We start from the raw sequence: 21,499 nt of genomic DNA on the forward strand, positions 1-21,499 counted from the left end.
AGCTGCTCAAGAAGCACAGTGCACACTTTTCCAGCCTGTCTAACTGCCGAGCCCGTTCTGCTAGACGGGATAATACACAAGTACCTTATTATTATTTATTGTATTTATAAAGCGCCAACATATTACGCAGCGCTGAACATTAATTTAGGTTACAGACAATATTTAGGGGTGACATACAGCAATATGACAATACAGGAATACAAGAAAACCAGATCACACAGTACAGTATGAGCATATTGTAATGCTTAGTCAGTCACTGGATGGAGCATGGAGATTAGGCAAGTTAGGTTCACTCAAATGCATAGCATGGGTTCACAGTAATGGAGGTGCATGATCAGGTAGGACACAAAAGGAGGACGACCCTGCCTAAAGGCTCGCAATCTAGAAGGAGAGGTAGAGACACGAAAGGTAGGGACCAGAGTTCAGCTGTGGGTTTAGAGCAATTGTGAGGGGTGGTAGGCCAGAATGAAAAGGTGAGTTTTGAGGGCCTTCTTGAAGATGTTGGAGGGGGCTGCCCTAATGGGTGGAGGTAGAGCGTTCCAAAGTGTTGGAGCAGCTCTTGAGAAGTCCTGGAGGCGTGCATGGGACTGTGTGATGCGGGGGTTGGTCAGGCGAAGTTCATTGGCGGAACGGAGTGAACGGCTAGGTGTGTACCTCTGAGTAAGATCCGAAATGTAGGTTGGACAGGTTTTGTGGATATCTTGAATCTGATTCTGGACTGGATAGGAAGCCAGTCGAGGGATTCAAGGAGGGGGGATTCCCTGGTGAGCGATGGGAGGAGTGGATAATTCTGGCTGCCACATTCATGATGGACTGCAGTAGGGCTATTCGGGTAATAGGGAGACCAGACAGAAGGGGATTACAGTAGTCGAGGCGGGAACTTATGAGGGCATGGATGAGGAGTTTGGTGGTGGCAGAGGTCCGGAAAGGGTGAATCTTACAGATGTTACGAAGGTGGAAGTTGCAGGACTTTGTGAGGCTTTGGATGTGGGGAGTGAAGGAGAGTTCGGAGTCCAGGGTGACACACAGACAGCGGGCTTGAGAGGTAGGGCAAATGGTAGTGTGGTTAACAGTACCATGCACATCTGGGAGGTTCAGGGATAGCCAGGGTGGGAAGATCATAAATTCCGTTTTGTCTAGATTTAGTTTCAGGAACCTAGCGGACATCCAGGAGGAGATGCCTGATAGGCAGGAGGACACCTTGTCCATGGTAGTGGTCGAGATGTCCGATATTCTACTGTTACGGTGCAAAAGACAATAGTAAAATATCGGTAATAAATACAGATATTTTACTACACCTAAACATAACCCTTTTCTCACTAAACCCTCCTTCTACCACTACTGCCCCTTCACATCATGCTCATGTTAGGTTCCCTTTAAAACCACAGCCACGCTGCTGCGCTTGGAAACCAGACAGATAAGTGACAGCGCTCAAGGATGCATCCGAACTGCAAGCCTACAGAGGCAATGCAAAGCCTCTCCGGAACTAAATACATGCATTGAATGCAAAACCGATGCAAATTATGTGCCAACTCTAATCTAAATTTTTTTAACGTGCATCCTTGCGCGCTGTCACTTGTCTGTCTGTTTTATGAAATGTGTATACCATTTATGATAAGCAACACGAGGAATATTATGTTTTTAATCGTTAGATTTGTTTTAGGTCTTTCCCGAGGGGGTACGTCACCGCCGTGGGGAAGTCTATTAGGTAATTATTTGTGCACACATTATCACTGAAGCGAACATCCCCCTATGCCTGTAGTGAATGCTAGTTGTGTAACTTAGTCCAGTTATTGGAGCTCTGCACATCCATGCAGATAAATCATTCAGGTATAACTTCTGTTTGAAAGCGCTGCCATGTCTCCCACTGTGCATATTGAATGTAAGTATACTAGTGGCTAGCTGCATTCACTGCTTCACATTCACTTCCAAATTTTTAGAGTAGAATTAGCACATAATTTGCATCTGATTTGCATCTAAGGCATGTATTTAGTTCCGGAGGGGCTCTGCATTGCCTCTGTTGGCTTACATTTCAGTTGCATCCTTGAGCGCTGTCACTTGTCTCTGTTTTATGAAATGTGTATACCTAAAAACCAGGCCATTTCTCACTTAATAGGCCACTGCAGGGCCATCCAACTCAGCACACAAGTGATTCCCTGACCCCCCCGTCCCCCCATAATTTTCTTCCCACCAACAGAGCTTTCTGTTGGTGGGGTCTGATCACCCCCCAGATGTTTGTTTATTTATACCCCCCCCCTCCTTCCCCCTCATAAGCTTCAGCGTGACGCGGTCACCGCAGGGGTCCCCAACCTTTTTAAGCCCGGGGCCCACTTTCCCGACCAAACTTATCTCTGGGCCCCCCCGGGGGGGAGGGGGCGTGGTTAGTGGCAGCGGCAGCCCCCCTCTTTTCCCTGATTTTGAGTGTAGTATATAGGTAAGTAGGTATCTAGGTATAGTTGCCCCCAGTATAGGTAGCTAACACAGTTGCCCCTGTGCCCCTGTATAAGGACAATAGTTGCCTCAGTATAGTTAGTTAGGTAGTATAGTTACCCCAATATAGTTAGTATAGTTACCCCAGTATAGTTAGTACAGTTACCCCAGTATAGCAAGTACAGTTACCACACTATAGCTTGTACAGTTACCACAGTATAGCAAGTACAGTTACCACAGTATAGCAAGTACAGTTACCACAGTATAGCAAGTACAGTTACCACAGTATAGCAAGTACAGTTACCACAGTATAGCAAGTACAGTTACCACAGTATAGCAAGTACAGTTACCACAGTATAGCTAGTACAGTTACCACAGTATAGCAAGTACAGTTACCACAGTATAGCTAGTACAGTTACCACAGTATAGCTAGTACAGTTACTACAGTATAGCTAGTACAGTTACCACAGTATAGCTAGTACAGTTACCACAGTATAGCTAGTACAGTTACCACAGTATAGCTAGTACAGTTACCACAGTATAGCAAGTACAGTTACCACAGTATAGCAAGTACAGTTACCACAGTATAGCAAGTACAGTTACCACAGCGAGCGTCGTGCACTATGACGTCACTCCGTGGCTCTGTGGCTCCGTGGACGTCACTCCAGGGCGGAGCCACGGAGTGACGTCATAGCGCACGACGCTCGCTGGACGCGGCGGGATTGTCTGTGTGCAGTAGGCTCGGTATCTTTTAGAGCACTAGCCAGTAAGATATTGCGGAGAGGGACGCTAGATGACAGAGGCGTGCGCCTTGTCACAAGCTTAGTGCATCTCATCTCTGCATACCCCTGTACCTGGAATCAGGTAGCTTGTCAAACAAGGGGCTGGCTGTGTTTCATTTTCTTGATGAAGTTTTTTGACCCAATGAGTGGTTATACACCACTGATCTGTTTTTAACCACTTTTTAAATAAACTGGTACGCTTTTACGCGATGTGGAATTCGTTTTTTTGATTACACAGACTGGGAATAGCCGAGAGAGGACTGCCGGTCTTCTCTTCATAGCCGCTGATGCACACACTGCTTCCTGTTTAGCCGGAAGCAGTGTGTGTATCAGCGGCTATGAAGAGAAGAGGAGACCGGCGGCGATTGGAACCAGGGAGGTGAGTTGCCCTCCCTACACAGCGCTTCCCTGCAATCACACTCGGAGGGGGGAGCACGGATGGCGGCCCGCAGAGAGGAAGGGAGGGAGAGGTCCGGCTGCTCTCCCCGCGGCTGACTCCCCCCCCCCCCCCTCCATTACAGTGCCCACACTCCTTCAGCGCCCAGGGCGCCCGCACGGCCCTAGAAACGGGCCTGGCCTCAAGGCTCTAAAGGTCACCAAGGAAAAGGAGGTGAACATTGGGGGGCATGATCTGGAGTTACACCACTGAATGCAAGAGACAACTTTACTGTACAGGCAAGAGCACATAAGGCCATCTCCTGCACAGTCAAAAAGCTAGGAGTGGCACAGCTTCCAGTAATAAGGCTCCATGAGAAAGTGAAAGTAAATCTTATTCAAAAATGGGAGGAGGAACCCAATTGTGATACAATATGTAGTGTGTGGAGTTCAGTAATTGGAACAGTCTTACCTCGTGATAAGCGGTTAAGATTTTTATTGTTAGACACCGATAAAAAAGACAACTCGTTTCTCGGGACCTGCCCTCTTTCTCTCGCTTTTAGAGGGCTCTAAAAATCTTAACCTCTTATCACGAGGTAAGACTTTTTTTTTTCTACTGCTTACCTCCACTTCAGATTGTCTCTCAATTGGGGTGCCTCCTCCCATCTTGCATATGCCCTAAGTGTTTAACCTCCTCGGCGGTATGATTACTTCCAGATTTTGTTTAAAAGCAGTGCAATTTTTTCACAAGCTTTTAGATTTTAAAAATCATACTGCTAGATAGATCTGCGGCAGCTCTGCACATTACACACCCAGTGGCGTAGCTAAGGAGCTGAGGGCCCTGATGCAAGTTCTACAATGGGGCCTTCCAAGCACTCCATTCCTAACAATTGATACGGTGCACCAAAACCTGCCAATGGCAACTATGGTGTCAGAGGTGCAAGAAGGGGATGGGGAACAGCTTGTTAATGATTACCACTATTCAAAGCATCTATAGAAGTGATTATTAGGAGCACAGGACCAATAGAGAGCTAATACTGCTGTTGAGGGAGGGCCCAATGCGGTCTCACCCTCTGCACCCCCTATTGCTATGCCCGTGTACACACCTTCTATGGATCATACTTGGAATTACCACTTAGAGGTACAGATTTCCATCCAGCTTGACTCGGGGGTTACCGCCAAGGAGGTTAATAAGATTTACTTTCACTTTCTCATGCAGCCCTATTATTGGAAGCTGTGCCCCACCTAGCTTTTTAACTGTGCAGGAAATGGCCTTATGTGCTCTCTTGCCTGTACAGTAAATATGTGTATAGAGCATAATAGAAGGGATGTTACCAGGATGAGTGGTGTGACAGCAGCACTGATTCAGAGCAGAAGAAAGCTGTTTTTTCCTAATATTCATATAAGTAGAGTATGTGGTATATTTATTTTACACAGATGCCACTACTTGAGAAGACAGGCAGAAGAAGCTGTGAGACAGATTTGTCTTGTGTTACTTAATTAAGATTGTAAATCCACTGAAAGAAAAATGCCATGACACACGCTGATCTTTTGGTTTAAATTGAGCCTTTTTTTTACCCATAGAGTAATGGAATGATTAGATCTGTTGTCATGATTTAATAGTTGTCCGTGTTCCATTCAGTACAATACCTCTCATTCCCTACCATGGTTTGTACAAGGAGAAAAAAGCAAGGTGAATTCCAGCATTTAATTTATTACCAGAAGAATATCTGGTTACTCTGTAGGGTCATCTGGCATCTCTGTAGGCACTGGCCATCTATTCTATGGCATAGATTCTGTGCAGTTGCCTGGGGTGCCACCTAGTGGTGATTTGTTGATGCTGCAATAAAACTGCATTGTGCGCTGTCCATTGTCAGTTAAATTACAAACCGCCCATAAAGAACTCAGTGTCAGTTATTTTATGACAATCAGAACTGTCACAGTGTCAATTAAAAATGTCAGGTAGAAAAATATCATAAGGTTTGGAGTGTATTGGAAAACAAAATTATGGATCCTACAAATTCCAGTTTCATACCTATTCTAGATTGAACGTTTGCTAATTTTGGCTATGGGGGAGACCTAGGGGGGTCCCAGGCAGAGGGGGTAACTTCTCTCCTCTTCTTCTTTCCTACAGCAAAGTGTAACTGAATTTCTCTTAGAATGGTCCAGCGATAAGACATCAAAACTGAGCTGAGATATTGGTTATTTTCTTGTCGTATGCAGACTCTGTTTGATACTGCTGTAAACGATTTTGTTATAAATGATTGACTTTATAATGCTATGTACCTGTATATGCACTATGCTGTACTCTTCGTTTTTCTTAAAAAAATCAAAAAATTAACTGTAAAAAAAATAAAAATAAAAGAATATGGCAGGGAGGCATACATGCTCGCATGTACAAACAAAGCCTCAGCAAAAGTGCTGCAAAGCATTGTGACGGCACATCCCACACTTTTCACACTGCCAGTAAGTAAAGGATGTGGGACATGCAGGCAGCCAAAGCCTTTAGCAGTGTAGTAAATAGGGATGACCAATGATATGCAAATACTTCCAAGTTGATGCAAATTTATATGCAAATATATGCAGCTTCAAAATGGACCAATCAATTTAAACCTGGTTTTAAATGTATTGTTCCATCCATTTTCAAACTGCAGATGTTTATGCAAATGTATGCAAACACTTGTAAAAATGTCCATCTCCCTGATCATTACTAGTAGTAAAGAGAAAAAGAAATGATTCAAAACCTTCTATATCCTATACATAGATCAATCCCCTACGGAATGAATAGGGTAAATGAAAGAGCCATATAATCAGGCATAGTAATCGATCTCAAAGTTTTATCTTAATCTACATGTTGCCACATACAACACTACACAAGACAAAGTCCCCCCGAGAGAGCGCCTGTGCCGCTATGTGTGAGATGTTGGACTCCTCCCTCTTGTGGTGTTTTGCCATGTGGCTGCTCTTTTGGTCTCCAGACATCTGATTATGTTTTACTGCAAATAATATTACTTTGATGCGATCCGCTGCTGATTTTTCATATTTATCATCACTATATTATATTGCTATGCACTTTAGGCATCTTCTTTTGTGAATTATATGGATTGTGGCCATTATGAACGTTGATATTTTTTTCCTTGTTGAATTATTGGAGTTCTGGATACCATTATGGCACTAGCACTATTTTAGCAGTTATAGTGGGATATAGACATGAGCAATAGCAATTTTGTGTCCGCCATGTCCACCTTTTCTTTGGATTTTTTTGTTTTTGGCGTTACCCATCGGCTGTAAAATCATGATTAACCACTTCAAGACCACAGTGCTAAACCCCCCTAAAGACCAGGCTATTTTTTACTAAAAGGGCCACTGCAGCTTTAAGGCCAAGCTGCAGGGCCGCACAACACCGCACACAAGTGATCCCCCCCCCCTCCCTTTTCTCCCCACCAACAGAGCTCTCTGTTGGTGGGGTCTGATCGCCCCCCAGTTGTTTATTTTTTTTTTTGACAAATATTTATGTTGTAATTTTTTATTGAAAAAACACATTTCTGCTTACTGACCCGGCCAGCCCCCCTCCCCCAGCCAGCCTATCACAACGATCGGCTTCAGCCTATCACTGCCGATCGCTCTTTTGTGTCCCAGGGGGACAGCCGGGTCACACGGCTGCCCCCAGTACAGCGCTGCTGCTGATCGCAGCGCTGTACTATGTTAATAGACAGCGATCACGCCGTCTAACAGTCTCCCGAGCGGCGATAGCTGAAGAGGGGGTGGAGCTCCACCCCCCGAGAAGGAGATGTGCGCGCATCTCCTTCAATAGTCGGCTCCAGGACCTGACGGCAATTGGCGTTAGGTGGTCCTGGGGCTGCTACCGCTGCCACGCCCGTCGGCGTGGAGCGGTCGTCAGGTAGTTAATTATATGTTTATTCATGAAATGGCACCAGAGAGCACCATTGTGTCTGGAGAGATGCTTTTTTATTTCTAACTAATTGTTGCTCGATTTGTATTTTGTGGTACTTAACCACTTAGCGACTTCTGCCACGCTTTTCTACCTCCTTGTTTTTAACCACTTCACCACTGAGGGGTTTTACCCCTTGAACACCAGAGCAATTTTCACCTTTCAGCGCTCCTTCCATTAATTCGTCTATAACTTTATTATTACTTATCCCAATGAAATGAACTATATCTAGTTTTTTTCGCCACCAATTAGGCTTTCTTTAGGTGGGACATTATGCCAAGAATTATTTTATTCTAAATGTGTTTTAATGGGAAAATAGGAAAAAAATGTGGGAAAAAATTATTACTTTTCAGTTTTCAGCCATTATAGTTTTTAACTACTTCCCGACCGCCGTATAGACAAATGGCGGCCGGGAAGCAGACGCCGCAAGGACCGCCGTATTGACAAATGGCGGCGGTCCTTGTTTGGGCATGGGCGGAGCGATCGCGTCATCCGTGACGCGATCCTCCGCCTCCGCCTGTCGCCGCTCACTCGCCGCAACATCCCGCCGGCCATACGGAAGCGCCGGCGGGATGTTAACCCGACGATCGCCGCATACAAAGTGTATAATACACTTTGTAATGTTTACAAAGTGTATTATACAGGCTGCCTCCTGCCCTGGTGGTCCCAGTGTCCGAGGGACCACCAGGGCAGGCTGCAGCCACCCTAGTCTGCACCAAGCACACTGATTTTCTCCCCCCCCGCCCCAGATCGCCCACAGCACCCATCAGACCCCCCCCCTGCCCACCCCCCAGACCCCTGTTTGCACCCAATCACCCCCCTAATCACCCATCAATCACTCCCTGTCACTATCTGTCAACGCTATTTTTTTTTTATACCCCCCCCTGCCCCCTGCTCCCTCCTGATCACCCCCCACCCCCCAGATTCTCCCCAGACCCCCCCCCAGACCTCCCCCCCCCATGCACTGTATGCATCTATCCCCCCTGATCACCTGTCAATCACCTGTCAATCACCCGTCAATCACCCATCAATCACCCCCTGTCACTGCCACCCATCAATCAGCCCCTAACCTGCCCCTTGCGGGCAATCTGATCACCCCCCCCCCACACCAATAGATCGCCCGCAGATCCGACATCAGATCACCTCCCAAATCCATTGTTTACATCTATTCTCTCCTCTAAACACACACTAATCACCCATCAATCACCCCCTATCACCACCTGTCACTTTTACCTATCAGATCAGACCCTAATCTGCCCCTTGCGGGCACCCAATCACCCGCCCACACGCTCAGATTGCCCTCAGACCCCCCCTTATCAATTCACCAGTGCATTCATTACATCTGTTCTTCCCTGTAATAACCCACTGATCACCTGTCAATCACCTATCACCCATCAATCACCCCCTGTCACTGCCACCCATCAATCAGCCCCTAACCTGCCCCTTGCGGGCAATCTGATCACCCACCCACACCATTAGATCGCCCGCAAACCCGCCGTCAGATTACCTCCCAAATGTATTGTTTACATCTGTTATCTTCTCTAAACACCCACTAATTACCCATCAATCACCCATCAATCACCCCCTATCACTGTTACCTATCAGATCAGACCCTAATCTGCCCCTTGCGGGCACCCAATCACCCGCCTACATGCTCAGATTACCCTCAGACCCCCCCCCCCCTTATCAATTCGCCAGGGCATTATTTACATCTATCCTTCCCTGTAATAACCCACTGATCACCTGTCAATCACCTGCCAATCACCTATCACCCATCAATCACCCCCTGTCACCCCCTGTCACTGCCACCCAACAATCAGCCCCTAACCTGCCCCTTGCGGGCAATCTGATTACCCACCCACACCAATAGATCGCCCGCAGATCCGACATCAGATCACCACCCAAGCGCAGCGTTTACTCTCCTCTAAACACCCACTAATTACCCATCAATCACCCATCAATCACCCCCTATCACCACCTGTCACTGTTACCCATCAGATCAGACCCTAATCTGCCCCTTGCGGGCACCCAATCACCCGCCTACACGCTCAGATTACCCTCAGACCCCCCCTTATCAATTCGCCAGTGCAATATTTACATCTGTTCTCCCCTGTAATAACCCACTGATTACCTGTCAATCACCTGTCAATCACCTATCAATCACCCATCAATCACCCCCTGTCACTGCCACCCATCAATCACCCCCTGTCACTGCCACCCATCAATCACCCGCTGTCACTGCCACCCATCAATCAGCCACTAACCTGCCCCTTGCGGGCAATCTGATCACCCACCCACACCAATAGATCGCTCGCAGATCCGACGTCCGATCACCTCCCAAGTGCAGTGTTTACATCTGTTCTCTACCCTAAACACCCACTAATTACCCATCAATCACCCCCTGTCACTGCTACCTATCAGATTAGACCCCTATCTGCCCCTAGGGCACTCAATCACCCGCCCACACCCTCAGAATGCCCTCAGACCCCAGCCCTGATCACCTTGCCAGTGCATTGCTTGCATCTATTCCCCCCTCTAATCACACCTTGAGACACCCATCAATCACCTCCTGTCACCCCCTAGCACACCTACCCATCAGATCAGGCCCTAATTTGCCCCGTGTGGGCTCCTGATCACTCGGCCAAACCCTCAGATCCCCCTCAGACCCCCTTCCGATCACCTCCCCAGTGCATTGATTGCATCTATTTTCCCCTCTAACCACCCCCTGAGACACCCATCAATCACCTCCTGTCACCCCCCTAGCACTCCTATCCATCAGATCAGGCCCAATACATCCTGTCATCTAAAAGGCCACCCTGCTTATGACCGGTTCCACAAAATTCGCCCCCTCATAGACCACCTGTCATCAAAATTTGCAGATGCTTATACCCCTGAACAGTCATTTTGAGACATTTGGTTTCCAAACTACTCACGGTTTTGGGCCCGTAAAATGCCAGGGCGGTATAGGAACCCCACAAGTGTCCCCATTTTAGAAAAAAAGACACCCCAAGGTATTCTGTTAGGTGTATGACGAGTTCATAGAAGATTTTATTTTTTGTCAAAAGTTAGCGGAAATTGATTTTTATTGGTTTTTTTCCACAAAGTGTCACTTTCCGCTAACTTTTGACAAAAAAATAAAATCTTCTATGAACTCGTCATACACCTAACAGAATACCTTGGGGTGTCTTCTTTCTAAAATGGGGTCACTTGTGGGGTTCCTATACTGCCCTGGCATTTTAGGGGCCCTAAACCGCGAGGAGTAGTCTAGAAAACAAATGCCTCAAAATGACCTGTGAATAGGACGTTGGGCCCCTTAGCGCACCTAGGCTGCAAAAAAGTGTCACACATGTGGTACCGCCGTACTCAGGAAAAGTAGTATAATGTGTTTTGGGGTGTATTTTTACACATACCCATGCTGGGTGGGAGAAATTTCTATGTAAATGGACAATTGTGTGTAAAAAAAATCAAACAATTGTCATTTACAGAGATATTTCTCCCACTTAGCATGGGTATGTGTAAAAATACACCCCAAAACGCATTATACTACTTCTCCTGAGTACGGCGGTACCACATGTGTGGCACTTTTTTACACCCTAAGTACGCTAAGGGGCCCAAAGTCCAATGAGTACCTTTAGGATTTCACAGGTCATTTTGCGACATTTGGTTTCAAGACTACTCCTCACGGTTTAGGGCCCCTAAAATGCCAGGGCAGTATAGGAACCCCACAAATGACCCCATTCTAGAAAGAAGACACCCAAAGGTATTCCGTACGGAGTATGGTGAGTTCATAGAAGATTTTATTTTTTGTCACAAGTTAGCGGAAAATGACACTTTGTGAAAAAAAACTATTAAAATCAATTTCCGCTAACTTGTGACAAAAAAATAAAAACTTCTATGAACTCACCATACTCCTAACGGAATACCTTGGGGTGTCTTCCTTCTAAAATGGGGTCATTAGTGGGGTTCCTATACTGCCCTGGCATTTTAGGGGCCCTAAACCGCGAGGAGTAGTCTTGAAAGAAAAATGACCTGTGAAATCCTAAAGGTACTCATTGGACTTTGGGCCCCTTAGTGCAGTTAGGGTGCAAAAAAGTGCCACACATGTGGTATCGCCGTACTCGGGAGAAGTAGTATAATGTGTTTTGGGGTGTATTTTTACACATACCCATGCTGGGTGGGAGAAATACCTCTGTAAATGACAATCTTTTGATTTTTTTACACACAATTGTCCATTTACAGAGGTATTTCTCCCACCCAGCATGGGTATGTGTAAAAATACACCCCAAAACACATTGTACTACTTCTCCCGAGTATGGCGATACCACATGTGTGGCACTTTTTTGCACCCTTACTGCGCTAAAGGGCCCAAAGTCCAATGAGTACCTTTAGGATTTCACAGGTCATTTTTGAGAAATTTCGTTTCAAGACTACTCCTCACGGTTTAGGGCCCCTAAAATGCCAGGGCAGTATAGGAACCCCACAAATGACCCCATTTTAGAAAGAAGACACCCCAAGGTATTCCGTTAGTAGTATGGCGAGTTCATAGAAGATTTTATTTTTTGTCACAAGTTAGCGGAAATTGATTTTAATTGTGTTTTTTCACAAAGTGTCATTTTCCGCTAACTTTTGACAAAAAATAAAATCTTCTATGAACTCACCATACTCCTAATGGAATACCTTGGGGTGTCTTCTTTCTAAAATAGGGTCATTTGTGGGGTTCCTATACTGCCCTGGCATTTTAGGGGCCCTAAACCGTGAGGAGTAGTCTTGAAACGAAATTTCTCAAAATGACCTGTGAAATCCTAAAGGTACTCATTGGACTTTGGACCCTTTAGCGCAGTTAGGGTGCAAAAAAGTGCCACACATGTGGTATCGCCGTACTCAGGAGAAGTAGTATAATGTGTCTTGTGGTGTATTTTTACACATACCCATGCTGAGTGGGAGAAAGATCTCTGTAAATGGACAATTGTGTGTAAAAAAAATTAACAAATTGTCATTTACAGAGATATTTCTCCCACCCAGCATGGGTATGTGTAAAAATACACCCCAAAACACATTATACTACTTCTCCTGAGTACGGCAATACCACATGTGTGGCACTTTTTTGCAGCCTAACTGCGCTAAGGGGTCCAAAGTCTAATGAGCACCTTTAGGCTTTACAGGGGTGCTTACAATTTAGCACCCCCCAAAATGTCAGGACAGTAAACACACCCCACAAATGACCCCATTTTGGAAAGTAGACCCTTCAAGGTATTCAGAGAGGGGCATGGTGAGTCCGTGGCAGATTTCATTTTTTTATGTCGCAAGTTAGAAGAAATGGAAACTTTTTTTTTTTTTTTTTTTCTCACAAAGTGTCATTTTCCGCTTACTTGTGACAAAAAATAATATCTTCTATGAACTCACTATGCCTCTCAGTGAATACTTTGGGATGTCTTCTTTCCAAAATGGGGTCATTTGGGGGGTATTTATACTATCCTGGAATTCTAGCCCCTCATGAAACATGACAGGGGGTCAGAAAAGTCAGAGATGCTTGAAAATGGGAAAATTCACTTTTTGCACCATAGTTTGTAAACGCTATAACTTTTACCCAAACCAATAAATATACACTGAATGGGGTTTTTTTTAATCAAAAACATGTTTGTCCACATTTTTCGCGCTGCATGTATACAGAAATTTTACTTTATTTGAAAAATGTCAGCACAGAAAGTTAAAAAAATCATTTTTTTGCCAAAATTCATGTCTTTTTTGATGAATATAATAAAAAGTAAAAATCGCAGGAGCAATCAAATAGCAGCAAAAGAAAGCTTTATTAGTGACAAGAAAAGGAGCCAAAATTCATTTACGTGGTAGGTTGTATGAGCGAGCAATAAACCGTGAAAGCTGCAGTGGTCTGAATGGAAAAAAAGTGGCCGGTCCTTAAGGGGTAGAAAGCCCTAGGTCCTCAAGTGGTTAAATAAAGCATGATACTGTAATTAAAACCCATGAAATGTATTTAACCATTTGTCCCGGTTATAAAACCATTTAAATTATGTCCCTATCACAATGTTTGGCGACAATATTTTATTTGGAAATAAAGGTGCATTTTTTTCAGTTTTGCATCCATCCCTAATTACAAGCCCGCAGTTTATAAAGTAACAGTGTTATACCCTCTTGACATAAATATTTAAAAAGTTCAGTCCCAAAGGTAACTATTTATGTTTGTTTTTTTTTATTGTATTTTTTTTTTATTACAAAAAAAAAATAAAAAAATTGGAAAGTGTGGGAGGTAATGAGTTAATTTATTGTGTAAATGTAATGTTTGTTTATGTAAAATGCTTTTAGGGTGTAGTTTACTATTTGGCCACAAGATGGCCACAGTGTGTTTGTTTACATGCGACCTGTAAGGGTCCTTCCGGACGCTTACAGGAAGCAGTAGGAGGCTGGGAGAATCACTATGATCGCGCTGTTTCTAATAGAAGCAGCACGATCATTGCGGGGGCTAGATCAACGAACGGGAATAGATTTTCCCGTTCATTGATCTCCGTGCGAGCAGGCGGCGGCGTGCACGAGCGGCGGGTGCGCGCGCACGAGCGGCGGGAGTGCGGACAGCGGCGGTAGCGCGGAAGGTACGGATTTCTCCGTCCCTGGTTTTTTAGGGGGGAAAAAAGGGACGGAGAAATTCGTACCGCGGGGGTTTAAGTGGTTAAGCACCTATAAACACATGTAAACACTTGGTTCTGTTTTCTATTTTTAGAAAACAGAGTTATTATAGCACCATCTTGTGGCCAAAAAGTAAAACTACTTCCAAATACACCATTATACACTTACCATAGAAAAATTAAATACATTTTCATTATTTTTTTTAACTCCTTCACCCCTAACCCAAAATAAAATATTATCGCCATACATTGTACTAGGGACACAATTTAAACATTGTAATAACTGGGACAAATGGGCAAATAAAATGTCTGTTTTATCTACAATAGCACATTTTATTTTTATACTACAATGGCTGAAAGCTGAAAGCTTTTTTCATTTTTTTTCCCTTCTTCCCTGTCAAATGCATATAAAATAATTCTTAGCATAAAGTACTGCCCAAGCAAAGCCTAGTTTGTCCCGCAAAAAATAATATATAGATCCTTTTCAGTGTGATAAGTAGCGATGAAGTTATTACCGAATGAATGGGAAGTACTTTTGAAGGGGAAAAACCTGTGGTAGAGAAGTGGTTAAAGTCATCAGTTTATTTTGAGTTCAGGTTTGCTTTAGAGCCTAAAGAATACTATTTATATTCCCACTCCTAAATATTACTAGAATCCCGCAGTATTATTTCTGTTGAGCTAAAAACAAGTTTAAATTACTAGCTATGATTAAGGAGCCATGAGCTCTGATACGCGTGAGCTTTTTTAACTTTGTGTACCCACTGATGTGACAATAAATGGAGACTTTTTTCACCCAGCCATTGGTGTAGCGGAACCTCCTTTTCTTTGCTTAATGTTTATATTGTCTCATCTAAATGAGAGCCATTTAGTATTTTACAGCTCCCATCATAAAGGGAACCTGTAGTGTGAGGTATATAGAGGCTGACATTTTTATTTCTATTTAAACCATACACATTTCCTTTCTGTACTGCTGATCCTGTGTCTCAAATACTTTTAGCTATAGACCCATCAGGTGCTCCGAATGAAGTATGCATTAGGCTGCATGCTTGTTTCAGGTGTGTGATTCAGACACTACTGCAGCCAGAGATATTAGCAGGACTGCCAGGCAACTGGTATTCTTTAAAAGAAATAATTATGGCAGCCTCCATATCCCTCCCACTTAAGCTTCCCTTTAAACTACTGACCTTTTTTTAGATGTGTTCCCTGCACCGTGGCTGTAATTAGTTATCAGTGAGAGCTGCGCCATAGTTTGACTCGAAAGTGTCACTTATGTATCTGGGGTGGCAACGTGGAGCATTGGAGGAAGGGGTGGTAGTGTGGAACAATGTGACATGGCTAGAGCTGGGGTGGCAGGCAGTGTGGAGCACTGTGACTTGGGTGAAGCTAGGGGTGGCAGTGTAGAGCACTGTGACTTGGGTGAAGCTAGGGGTGGCAGCGTGGAGCACTGTGACTTGGGTGAAGCTAGGGGTGGCAGCGTAGAGCACTGTGACTTGGGTGAAGCTAGGGGTGGCAGCGTGGAGCACTGTGACTTGGCTAGAGCTGGGGGTGGCAGCGTGGAGCACTGTGACTTGGGTGAAGCTAGGGGTGGCAGCGTGGAGCACTGTGACTTGGGTGAAGCTAGGGGTGGCAGCATAGAGCACTGTGACTTGGGTGAAGCTAGGGGTGGCAGCGTGGAGCACTGTGACTTGGCTAGAGCTGGGGGTGGCAGCATGGAGCACTGTGACTTGGGTGAAGCTAGGGGTGGCAGCGTGGAGCACTGTGACTTGGTTGAAGCTAGGGGTGGCAGCGTGGAGCACTGTGACTTGGGTGAAGCTAGGGGTGGCAGCATGGAGCACTGTGACTTGGGTGAAGCTAGGGGTGGCAGCATAGAGCACTGTGACTTGGGAGAAGCTAGGGGTGGCAGCGTGGAGCACTGTGACTTGGTTGAAGCTAGGGGTGGCAGTGTGGAGCACTGTGACTTGGGTGAAGCTAGGGGTGGCAGCGTGGAGCACTGTGACTTGGGTGAAGCTAGGGGTGGCAGCGTGGAGCACTGTGACTTGGCTAGAGCTGGGGGTGGCAGCATGGAGCACTGTGACTTGGGTGAAGCTAGGGGTGGCAACGTGGAGCACTGTGACTTGGGTGAAGCTAGGGGTGGCAACGTGGAGCACTGTGACTTGGGTGAAGCTAGGGGTGGCAGCGTGGAGCACTGTGACTTGGCTAGAGCTGGGGGTGGCAGCATAGAGCGCTGTGACTTGGGTGAAGCTAGGGGTGGCAGCATAGAGCACTGTGACTTGGGAGAAGCTAGGGGTGGCAGCGTGGAGCACTGTGACTTGGTTGAAGCTAGGGGTGGCAGCGTGGAGCACTGTGACTTGGCTAGAGCTGGGGGTGGCAGCGTGGAGCACTGTGACTTGGTTGAAGCTAGGGGTGGCAGCGTGGAGCACTGTGACTTGGGTGAAGCTAGTGGTGGCAGCGTGGAGCACTGTGACTTGGGTGAAGCTAGGGGTGGCAGCGTGGAGCACTGTGACTTGGGTGAAGCTAGGGGTGGCAGCGTGGAGCACTGTGACTTGGGTGAAGCTAGGGGTGGCAGCGTGGAGCACTGTGATTTGGTTGAAGCTAGGGGTGGCAGCGTGGAGCACTGTGACTTGGCTAGAGCTGGGGGTGGCAGCGTGGAGCACTGTGACTTGGCTAGAGCAGGGAGTGGCAGTGTGGAGCACTGTGACTTGGGTGAAGCTAGGGGTGGCAGCGTGGAGCACTGTGACTTGGTTGAAGCTAGGGGTGGCAGCGTGGAGCACTGTGACTTGGCTAGAGCTGGGGATGGCAGCGTGGAGCACTGTGACTTGGCTAGAGCAGGGAGTGGCAGTGTGGAGCACTGTGACTTGGTTGAAGCTAGGGGTGGCAGTGTGGAGCACTGTGACTTGGGTGAAGCTAGGGGTGGCAGCGTGGAGCACTGTGACTTGGGTGAAGCTAGGGGTGGCAGTGTGGAGCACTGTGACTTGGCTAGATCTGGGGGTGCCAGGGTGGAGCACTGTGATTTTGGTGAAGCTAGGGGTGGCAGCGTGGAGCACTGTGACTTGGCTAGAGCTGGGGGTGGCTGGCGTGGAGCACTGTGACTTGGCTAGAGCAGGGAGTGGCAGTGTGGAGCACTGTGACTTGGGTGAAGCTAGGGGTGGCAGCGTGGAGCACTGTGACTTGGTTGAAGCTAGGGGTGGCAGCGTGGAGCACTGTGACTTGGCTAGAGCTGGGGATGGCAGCGTGGAGCACTGTGACTTGGCTAGAGCAGGGAGTGGCAGTGTGGAGCACTGTGACTTGGTTGAAGCTAGGGGTGGCAGTGTGGAGCACTGTGACTTGGGTGAAGCTAGGGGTGGCAGCGTGGAGCACTGTGACTTGGGTGAAGCTAGGGGTGGCAGTGTGGAGCACTGTGACTTGGCTAGATCTGGGGGTGCCAGGGTGGAGCACTGTGATTTTGGTGAAGCTAGGGGTGGCAGCGTGGAGCACTGTGACTTGGCTAGAGCTGGGGGTGGCTGGCGTGGAGCACTGTGACTTGGCTAGAGCTGGGGGTGGCTGGCGTGGAGCACTGTGACTTGGTTGGAGCTGGGGTATGACACTATGGACTGGCATCCTCAGATGGAGAGCGTTTTCTCCAAGCCAGTAAACGTGAAAAGTGAGAATTCTCCAGAATGGGGTCACAAACATGCCAGACTTCTAACCCTTCCAGACTCCAATAACCACTATTATTGACCTGTGATAAACATGCAGCCAGTGGAGACAGAACACTTGTTTGGAATTAGTGATAGAAGTGGCAGCCTCTATATTTCAGTAAAGATTTCCTCTGTCTCTTAGATTAGATATTCCCCAGGATGAGTAGCTGTGTAATGCTTCTGCTGTGTTGGCCTCATGTCAGCCCAGGCATTGGGTAGTAACGCTGCACCTTTGCTTTGTCCTCTGCAGCCACGCGGGAGTCTGCTTTTGTTCACGCCATTGCTTCAGCCGGAGTGGCCTATGCTGTGACCCGATCCTGTGCAGAAGGCAGCTCCACCATCTGTGGCTGTGACTCCCATCACAAAGGCTCATCCGGAGATGGCTGGAAGTGGGGTGGCTGCAGTGAAGATGCAGACTTTGGGGTCCTGGTGTCCAGAGAGTTTGCTGATGCCAGAGAAAACCGGCCAGATGCCAGATCGGCCATGAATAGGCACAACAACGAGGCAGGAAGGGCGGTAAGTAAATAATGGTTGGTAATCAATCATTCAGGATATCCGGTTTAGAAACTCTGTAGCTTGTCCTGCTCTATGGAAAGAGGGAGGGTGATGTGTAAGCAGTGCGCTGTGCTGGGGAACAACTGTAGAACAATGGTGCTCGCTTCTCATGTAATTGTCTATCATGTCCGATAACTAAACCACCTAGTCTAATGTGGGTAGCTGTACTGATGTTAAACTTTCACCCAAAACTATCAAACAATTGTCTCTAAAGCTAGCAATACATCTAGCGATGATGGGCAGATTCTACCAAGAGACCAATCTCTCTCTAATTGAATCTGATTAGAGAGAGATCTGTCGGCTGCCCATACACCACAGGATGATTCCCGATGGATTTCATGCTGAAATTCATCAGGAATCGGCCTTGTGACACAGGCTCGCCCGGAGCCCTCCTAATGTAAAATGTCCCCTTCAGTGCCCAGTGCAGTATACTTTACCTGCTGGTGTCCGACCGCCACTGGCTCCGCCCTCAATCCTCATACACGTTCCCCACATGGTTGCCGCTGCATATACGTGGGTGCGTGTGACGTAAACACACACATATCCACGTTACTCCAGCAACCATGTGGGGCACATGTATGCGGACTGCGGGCGGAGCCAGTGGCGGACACCAACAGGTAAAGTATATTGCACCAGGGGGAACGTTTTACATTAGCGAGGACAGCAGTGGGGGTTTCGTCACTCATCCCGATTTCGTTAGCCATTAAGGCTGTGCACCCGATCGACCACGAAGTCAGACATCTTGCAGAATGTTCAATTGATACGTGCGACCAATTATGGCCCGAAATTGGTTGCACTGTCGATCGGGCATGCTCTTGGCGGCATTGATTTTCATCCAATTAAATAACTTATCGTCTCGATGGTCAATTGGCTGTTAAGTTAGTAGATGTATGGCCACCTTAAAGAGAACCGAGGTGGGTAATTAAAATGTTAAGATAACACAGAGGCATATTCTGTGCGCTATGACATGCCTCTGTGTCTCAGTATTGCCGCCCCTCCATCCTGTCATGCTAGCTGGGCTCTCCCGCCTCCATGAGCTTTTAATCGGAAGCTAAGCCGCCACCCAGGAAGTACCTCCCAGGTCAAAGCTTAGCTTCCCATTGGAGCACGTGTCGAACTCAAGGCCTGGAGGGCCAGATCCCTGCCAGTGTTTAGAATGGACTGAGAAAGAGAGGAATGTGTTCTACCTCATGGACCACACCTTTCCTGATTCAGACCCATCAATTCATTTGAGCTGTATCAAAAATGTGTGAGGATCTCGGCCCTCGTAGGACCGGTTTGACATCACTGCATTGGAGGAAGTTCATGGAAGCGGGCAGGAGAGGCCAGCTAGAATGACAGGATGAAGGTAAATACATGGCTATCGACAAAGACATTGGCGCTAGCATAGCACTTTTTACAATAGGGCACAGCAGACCCGGGGGGGGGGGGAGGGAGACTTTAAAGGGGCACTATGGCAAAAAAAATTATAATTTAAAATATGTGCAAACATAAACAAATAAGAAGTACATTTTTCCAGAGTAAAATAAATTCCTTTTCTCCTATCTTGCTATCACTTACAGTAAGGAGTAGAAATCTGACAGAAGCGACGGGTTCATCTCTTCATAGGGGGTTCTTAGAGATTTATTTATTTTCAAAAGCACTTAGTGAATGGCAGTTGCTCTGTCCAACTGCAAAAAAAACGGTGTAGCGAGCAGGGAAGCTGGCCAGCATCATTGTTTAAATCCTTTTTAGGGAATATCTTTATAAAGAATAAAAGCCTTGCTGAGAATCCCCTATGAAGATATGGACTAGTCCAAAACCTGTCACTTCTGTCAGATTTCCACTACCTACTGTAAGTGACAGCAACTTAAGAGAAAGGTAATTTATGGCTCATTTTACTCTGGAAAAAACATACTTCTTATTTGTATATGTTTGCACATATTTTAAATTTTACAATTTTTCGGCATAGTGAAAAATTAATTTAAGGCAGTAATACAGAGACACAGAGGCATGTCATAACGCACAGGATGTGCCTCTGTGTTGTCTTAACATTTTAAATACCCACCTCGGTTCTCTTAAAAGGGAACCTGAGGTATATGGAGCCTTAAAGGGAACCATATATGAGAGGTATATGGAGCCAGCCATATTTGTCCTTTTAACCAGCCTGGCGTTCTATTAAGATCGCCAGGCTGGCGATCGGACGTTGTTTTTTTTTTTAATAAAAAAAAACAAAACTATTGCATGCAGCCAACTGAAAGTTGGCTGCATGAAAGCCCACTAGAGGGCGCTCCGAATGCGTACTTCTGATCGCCCCAGGCGATCAGAAGTAACAAGAAAGGCCGCGATGAGCTGCCCTTCTTGTTATGCTTTCCTCGTCGCCAGGGCGACGAGCGGAGTGACGTCATGGACGTCCTGACGTCAGCCGCCTCCGATCCAGCCCTTAGCGCTGGCCGGAACTGTTTGGTTCGGCTGCGCTGGGCTCGGGCGGCTGGGGGGGACCCTCTTTTTTCGCTGCTGCACGCAGTGCATCGCCGCGCTGCGGCGGCGATCAGGTAGCACACGCGGCTGGCAAAGTGCCGGCTGCATGTGCTCCTTTTTATTTCATTAAAATCGGCCCAGCAGGGCCTGAGCGGCAGCCTCCGGCGGTAATGGACGAGCTGAGCTCGTCCATACCGCCCAGCAGGTTAAACAAGACCAGTTCTCTGGCAGCCCTGCTGATCTGTTTGGCTGCAGTAGTCTGTATCACACCAGAAACAAGCATGCAGCTAATCTTGTCAGATCTTACACTAATGTCAGAGACACCTGATCTGATAAATGCTTAGTCAGGGTCAGTGGCTACAAGTAGTAAAGGCAGAGGATCAGCATGATAGCCAGGCAACTTGTGTTGCTTAAAAGGAAATAAATATGGCAGTTTTCATACCTACCTCACTTCAGGTGTCCTTTAAGGAGAATTATGAGCTGCCAATAGTTGGATGTCTGTGGGCAGCTTCATTTTGAGAGAATACAATGGGATACAGCTTGAACATAGCAAATCCTCTTTATTCATGTTACTTTCCACATGACTGTGTATGAATAAAGATTAGCTATTGATTTTCAAGCCCTTTCCCA

At 46.6% G+C, this 21,499-nt stretch overlaps 1 protein-coding gene across 6 annotated transcripts in view; it reads left to right on the forward strand.

Moving 5' to 3' along the window:
• The window catches only part of LOC137541751 (proto-oncogene Wnt-3), a 303,040-nt gene that overhangs the window by 248,565 nt on the left and 32,976 nt on the right, over positions 1-21,499 (forward strand). For 4 of the 6 annotated variants that reach the window (XM_068263229.1, XM_068263230.1, XM_068263231.1 and 1 more), the window contains 2 exons: positions 1,664-1,708; positions 18,105-18,370. In XM_068263229.1, coding sequence (XP_068119330.1) covers positions 1,664-1,708; positions 18,105-18,370 — 311 coding nt within the window. The remainder of the gene's footprint in view (positions 1-1,663; positions 1,709-18,104; positions 18,371-21,499) is intronic. The other 2 variants (XM_068263233.1, XM_068263234.1) reach the window with 1 other exon arrangement.

Source organism: Hyperolius riggenbachi, chromosome 12 (genome assembly GCF_040937935.1).
Source record: "Hyperolius riggenbachi isolate aHypRig1 chromosome 12, aHypRig1.pri, whole genome shotgun sequence".
NCBI lineage: Eukaryota > Metazoa > Chordata > Amphibia > Anura > Hyperoliidae > Hyperolius > Hyperolius riggenbachi.